At 49.4% G+C, this 6000-nt stretch overlaps 1 protein-coding gene across 1 annotated transcript in view; it reads right to left on the bottom strand.

Annotated features, from left to right (window-relative positions):
- Nucleotides 1–295: 295 nt before the first annotated feature.
- Nucleotides 296–6000, bottom strand: part of GASK1A (golgi associated kinase 1A) — an 87822-nt gene continuing 82117 nt past the window's right edge. Inside the window, exons 3-5 of the mRNA XM_053599772.1 lie at nt 3203–3325; nt 1670–1773; nt 296–931 (exon numbers count right to left, since the gene is read on the bottom strand). Coding sequence (XP_053455747.1) covers nt 721–931; nt 1670–1773; nt 3203–3325 — 438 coding nt within the window. The 3' untranslated portion in view covers nt 296–720. The remainder of the gene's footprint in view (nt 932–1669; nt 1774–3202; nt 3326–6000) is intronic.

The raw sequence follows: 6000 nt of genomic DNA, 5'->3' as shown, positions 1-6000 counted from the left end.
AAGCCTAACCCCATTTTTATTGTTTTTTAATTTGAATATAGTATGAGTGTGAATAATAGACACACATACACATCTCTAGGGAGTTTCTGGGACTTCTACTTTTGTTTTATATGCTTCTATTATTTGTGACTTTATTTTCAGTGATCATATTATTACTTTTATAATTTGTAACCCAAAAAGCATAACAGTAAGAATTGAAGATTTAAAGCCTGTAAAGACAAAGGCTTCATGTTTCATTTCTTAGACCTGAGTCTACTTTAAACCAGAGCAGTTCTGAGCCATGAGCACAATTCTACAAGGAGACTTTATTCAGTTTGTCCCACATGTTGCATATGGGTGTGCACACGTGCCACACACATCTGCATATTTCCACACACACAGAGAGAGGTGTCCAGCTCTGCATGTGCATGTGCAATGCACAATTTTACAGTACCTGGAGCAGTTCTCAGGACATTATAGAATGTATTTATTGGTGCAATGGAGTAAACAGCCAGAGCTAAGAAGACAGGAAGGAGTGCATTGAGATTAACAACCCAGCACTACCACCATCCCAAGCATGTGAACCATCCCGTGCCATCCATATGTCCCTCTGGTTTCTGGCTTTTTCCATTTGTCCCGAAGATGGGTGAGCCCAAGAAGACATGGTCATCAGGATGAAAGGTTGTGTTGTGAGGCCCCCCCACCAGTGAGGTGAGAGCCCTGTCTAGGCAGCTGTGGGGCTCATGGGTCCTCATGCCTGAAGAGGGTGAGGTTGTGCTTCCAGATGTGTCCCAGCAATACTTGTCCTCGCTGCTCCAGGGTCTGGAGGACCTGCCTCAGCCCCTTCTCCCCACCTTGGCTTTCCCAGAACACTGGGTCCATCTGCAGAGACTTGAGAAGCAGATTCTGTAGACACCCTGATGCCAGAACCTTCACCGCAGTCTCAGGAAACCTGGAGTACCCAGAGCCCAGTAACAGAAGGGAAAAGCAAAAGTGATCTCAGAGAGTTTCAATGAAAGGCAGAGCTTGATCAGTGTAACTGGCTTATTGTACCCTCAATGAATCCCCAACAATAAAAAAAAAAAAAAAAAAAAGAAAGGCAGAGCTTGCACTGCTGAGGAGCCCTGGCCAAGCCCTGCAAAATCCCTAGGTCCATACCTGCTCTCTCATCAGAGGACCTCTCAACTGGCTCTGCTGTGAGAGCAGGGAAGAGCTTTCAGATAAGCTTATCTCACAGAGAAGCCAGGTGGATCACTTCTGCTCCTGGGCTCCACTGAGCAGCTGCAGGGCCAGAAAGCCCTAGGAAGGCTGAGCTGCCTTCCAAGAGGCAGCAGGGAAGTGCAGGCTCCCAGGCTCACTCCCCTGCCCAGAGCAAAGGCAGAGAGCTAGCCTTCCCATACCCCAGCAGTGCAGCTGGTGCTCTGCAGGCACAGGAGATCTCCCTGGATGTTGAGAGTAATCCAGCCAACTGTATCCCCAGCCAACCATATCCCCTCTCAGCTTTCCCAGGCTGTCACCACCCTCCGAATCTCCCTTTGAATATAGTATGAGTGTGAATCTCAGATCCAACAGCTTTTGTCTAATGGACAGTGGGCTTCTTGGGAACCAGTGGGTTCAAGGTCCCAGGGTCTGCAATAGGACCATCAAGCCTCTGTCCCATGAACCTCCACCCAACCCTTCTGACCCTCACCTATCTATGCCCTCCAGCAGCCGAAAGTTGAGTTTGTCCTCAGGATGCTGAAGGTTGCCAGCGTTATCAATGAAGACCAGGTGAGATGGCTTGCTGCTCCGGACCTCAGGGGAAGATGGACAGACACAGGGAGGGTAAGGGTGCAGCACTGCAGACACCTCTAGCCTGTCAGAGTGAGGGGCTGGGTGTTGTGAACTGTTGGTCCCATAATCCACCCCACAAACTGTCCACAGAGCTTAGTGCTTACTCTGTGCTGGGCCCTGTACAAAGTGCGTCCAGGCATGATCTCAATCAGTCCTCCCGTCAGCCTCAGGAGGTGGGCACTAGTGTTAGCCACATTTTACAGAGGCAGAGGCACAAAGAAGTCCAGCACTTTGCATAAGATCACACAGCTGACAAGCAATGGGGCCAGTTCAAACCTGGACCTGCAAGGCTAAACCACAGCACCACCTGCTGAACTGCACAGAGGGATCTATCAGTGTTCCGGGGGGCTAAATGGGCAAGGAGCATGAACAGAGTGGGTAGGTGTGGGTGGCCTGCTCCTGGAGCCATCAGCTTACACATGTGCACATACACACCCACCCCTTTGTGCCACCTGTGCTACACACCTGGGCATTCTCCTGGGCTTGATCAGAACATACGGTGATGTCCTTTATCCTCAATAAACCCTGACCACACTCTGTCTCCATAGGAGACGAGTCAAAAGTGTCTCCTGAACCTTTTCAAAACTAAAATCAACATAGAGTTCTTCAGTTTCTTAAAGAATATGGTATGGTTAGGAATAGAAGGCTATCTCTTCCTACCCCAGCCCCATACACCACTCCAGTCCCACAGATTCTCCCCTAGTGTCCTTGCAGCCTCATCCCTTGTGACAAGGGATGAGAATTATCAGGATCCGCCACTAGGCAACCCTGGCCTTGGGGTTGTACAGCCTGCCTGAAGCTCAGCCCAGGGCCCCATGCGGAAAACTGCCAACATGAGGCTGCAAGGACACTAGTGTTCACTGCAGGAGGAGATAGGGAAGCCAGTCCCCAGAGGGGGCACCTTGCTTCTTGTGCAGAAGGGGCTGTTCTACCCTGCCAGACCCTCTCTGATCGCCCCAGCACATTGCTCCCTGCCCTGGCTTTGGTTTTAACAGGAGGAAACACCGTGTTTCTGGTCAGCACCAGCCTGGGAGCCATCAAGGTCTTGGGTTCACACCCAAATGCTGCCACCAACAAGCCATGCAGACTCAGAAATTCCCTTTCATCCCCACCAGGCCACAGTTCCTCATTTACTGGCACAAGGAGGACACTGACTAGTCACAGTTCTCAAACTCTGCTCCCAGGAGTCCTAGAGGTTCCCTGAAGTCTCCAGGGAGAAGTAGGGACAGCGAAACCAGGGCTCCAACCCCCACCTCACTCTCCACCTCAGTCACATTCCTAAAGCTGGGAACCCCGGCATCAGCTGATCTCTGACACTTGTGAAGAGCATCTTCTGAAGGAGACAGGAAGATCCAGGTCTGGGGTAAAAAGGAGGGGTGCAGACTTGTACCAGGATGTGGACCAGCCGCAGCTCAGCCGGGTTCTGGCATTTCTCTCGGAGCCTCTCTTGCACACAGGGGTCTGAGGGCTCGGGCTCAAAGCCACAGCAGTAGCGATCCAGGCGGTCATGGACCTGTGGAGACACCCAGCCTCTAAGGTGGTGTGGCACAGCACCTGTCCCCACCAGGCCCAGCATCGAGGCCACCTGACCTGCTGCTCCCTGTGTGACCCTCAAGGCTCTCTGGGTTGGCAGCCCTGCTGCTGGTTTCTGCTTTGCTCCTCTGGCCAGCTCACTCTGCACATCAGGAGCTGTTTGCTCAGGCCTCAGGCCAGTGTGGATTCCCATGTGGTACCCACTGCTTAATCTACACTGCTGCTCCTGAACTCTGGCCTGGCACCACTGGCCTCCAAAAGCTGGTTATGTCTACCTAGGGAAACCCACACATGGCTCTGTTTTGTTTTGTTTTTTCTTTAAGCAGCAAGTGCTACATCAGGGATTCCTCCCTTTTTCAAAGGCACAAATTCTTTCATGACTGTCTCAACAGTTCTGAGCAGACAGCTCTTTCACCCCGCAGTAGGACTGAGGGGAGGGAGGAGGGCATCCTTAAGTAGTATGGGGTCATTTTTGCACAGCTTTGCCACTATCCCCTACATATATACATCGCTGCACAGACAGCATTTCAGACAAGACCTGAGGCTTCCTAGAATCAATCCCACTGCCTACTCCTTTCTTAGAAGGAAGGTAGCGCAGCCTGCAAGTCAGGAATTAAGAAGACCATGGGTCAACCCCTAGCCCTGACCTGTGGAAGGACATTATCTGCTACAAACATCCAGGACAGAGGGTGGGGATGAAGAGGTCTAAATAGAGAAGTGGCAGCATCCTCTGGGGGTGAAGAGGGGAGGGTTTGCTGTGGGGAGAAAGGACAGAGAGGTAGCATGGAAAAGGCATGGGAGATGCTAGGAAGTGGATGAGAGAGGAAGCAGGGTAGTGAGCTACAGGAAGTTGTGGCCACATGCAGGGAGGGTGAGCTGGAAAGACTCACTCTTTTTCCCTCTTAGCAAGGACACTTGCTAGATATAATACCTTGATGAGTACTTAGGGTAGAAGGTGAGACACCAAGAAGTCTGGGTGGAGGAGGACTTACTGTGCCTGGGAGGGGCTGAAGGGAAGGTAGGAACATTCCCAGATGTGCCCACCTGGGATCCTCCATCCTTCAGTGAAACTGCCATGCTTGTGAAATGTTTGGTGGACAGTGGTGAAAGGGCTGAGGTTCAAGTTGAGGTTTGGTGTAGGGAAGACCCAGATTGGGGACTCCGGTCCCATCTTTGCAGATTGGCTAGTCTGAATTAGAAGGCCTGGGAACATCACTGGAGAGGACAACACCAGCCTGGTCATCTAGAAACCAGCACTAGTTACATGCCTTGGTTGGGGCAACTGCCCAGACCAAGGGAGAGGCATCTGGTTGGAAGTGAGTAGAAGTCAGATGGTGGGAGGCTGTAGGCAGGAAGCCAGATGGCTCCCCACTGGGTGGAGCCCCACAGGAAGGGTGTCCCTGCTGCCTTGGGGCTCAATTGTCAGGAGGCTCCACCACTAGGTTCTGGCAGAATTGCTGGTACCCCTTCCCCCATGGTGGTAAGGAAGCAGAGCAGTCACAGGCTTACCCTGGGCAAAAACAGCAGCCATTTTTATTCAGTAAAGCAATGATGTAGTCTCTCTCCCCCTGAGATGATAATAATGAGAGATAATAAGAAATATATTTGGTCTTTGTCTTCCATTTCTTGCCTGAAATCCTTGGATTTTCATGAGCGATAGGAGTGTCTTCTGTTTTTCACAATGAGCCCCTTTTTATGACAACTGAGTTTATGCTAATGAGGTGACTTAAGGTGCAACCCTTAGATAGCCTCAGGATGGGATTGGTCATCAGAAAGACACTCCCCCATTTAATTCCTTCTCTAGAGAAGGTAGAGAGGCTAGAGATTGGATTATAAAAATTCCTTAACAATAAAATTCAGAGAGTTTCTAGGTTGGTGAACACACCCACATATTAGGAAGGTGGCATCCTCAACTCCACAGAAATCTAAGCTCCACTGTGGACCCTCCAGATCTCCTTGTCTGTTCTTTATCTGAATATTCACTTGCACCCTTTATAATGAATTAGTAAATATAAGAAAAGTGTATTCCTGAGTTCTGTGAATCATTCTAGCAAATTATTAAACTTGAGGAGGAGGTCATAGGAACCTTCAGTTTATACACGTAGACATTCTATCAGAGGTAACTGACTGAAGACTTGCAACTGGCATCTGAAGTGGGGGCAACTTTGTGCAACTGAGCTCTTTAGCTTGTGGAATCAGATACTGACTCCAGGTGCACAAAGTTATAATCAAATCAAATTATTGGACATGGGTTGGTATTGGAGTGGTGATTGGTTTCACTCAGGTGACCACCACCACCTCCCTACCATCACCATCTCATTTACTTCTCACTGCAGCTTACAAGGAAGGCTTTATATTATCCTCATTTTACACATGGGGACACTGAGCTAATAAATGTTGAACCTAGATCTTCCTGACCAAAAGCCAAAGCCTTCTGTTATCCTACCCTGCCTTCCTGAAAAACAAGAAGGATGAATCAGTTTGATAGAAGTCAAATAAAGTCTTCAGTGTCAGTCATTATAGGATTAATTAATTTGGTTTTAGCCTTGCTAATTAAGGCTAGAGTAGAGCTTTTAAAACTGTAAAGCAAAAAGAGGAAGCACTAGAAGATTCAGAGCATCATCATCCATGACAACTAAGGCTGTGACAGGCTTG

This window comes from Nycticebus coucang, chromosome 8, assembly GCF_027406575.1.
Source record: "Nycticebus coucang isolate mNycCou1 chromosome 8, mNycCou1.pri, whole genome shotgun sequence".
NCBI classification, from domain to species: Eukaryota; Metazoa; Chordata; class Mammalia; order Primates; family Lorisidae; genus Nycticebus; species Nycticebus coucang.
This window is presented reverse-complemented; position numbering and strand designations above follow the sequence as displayed.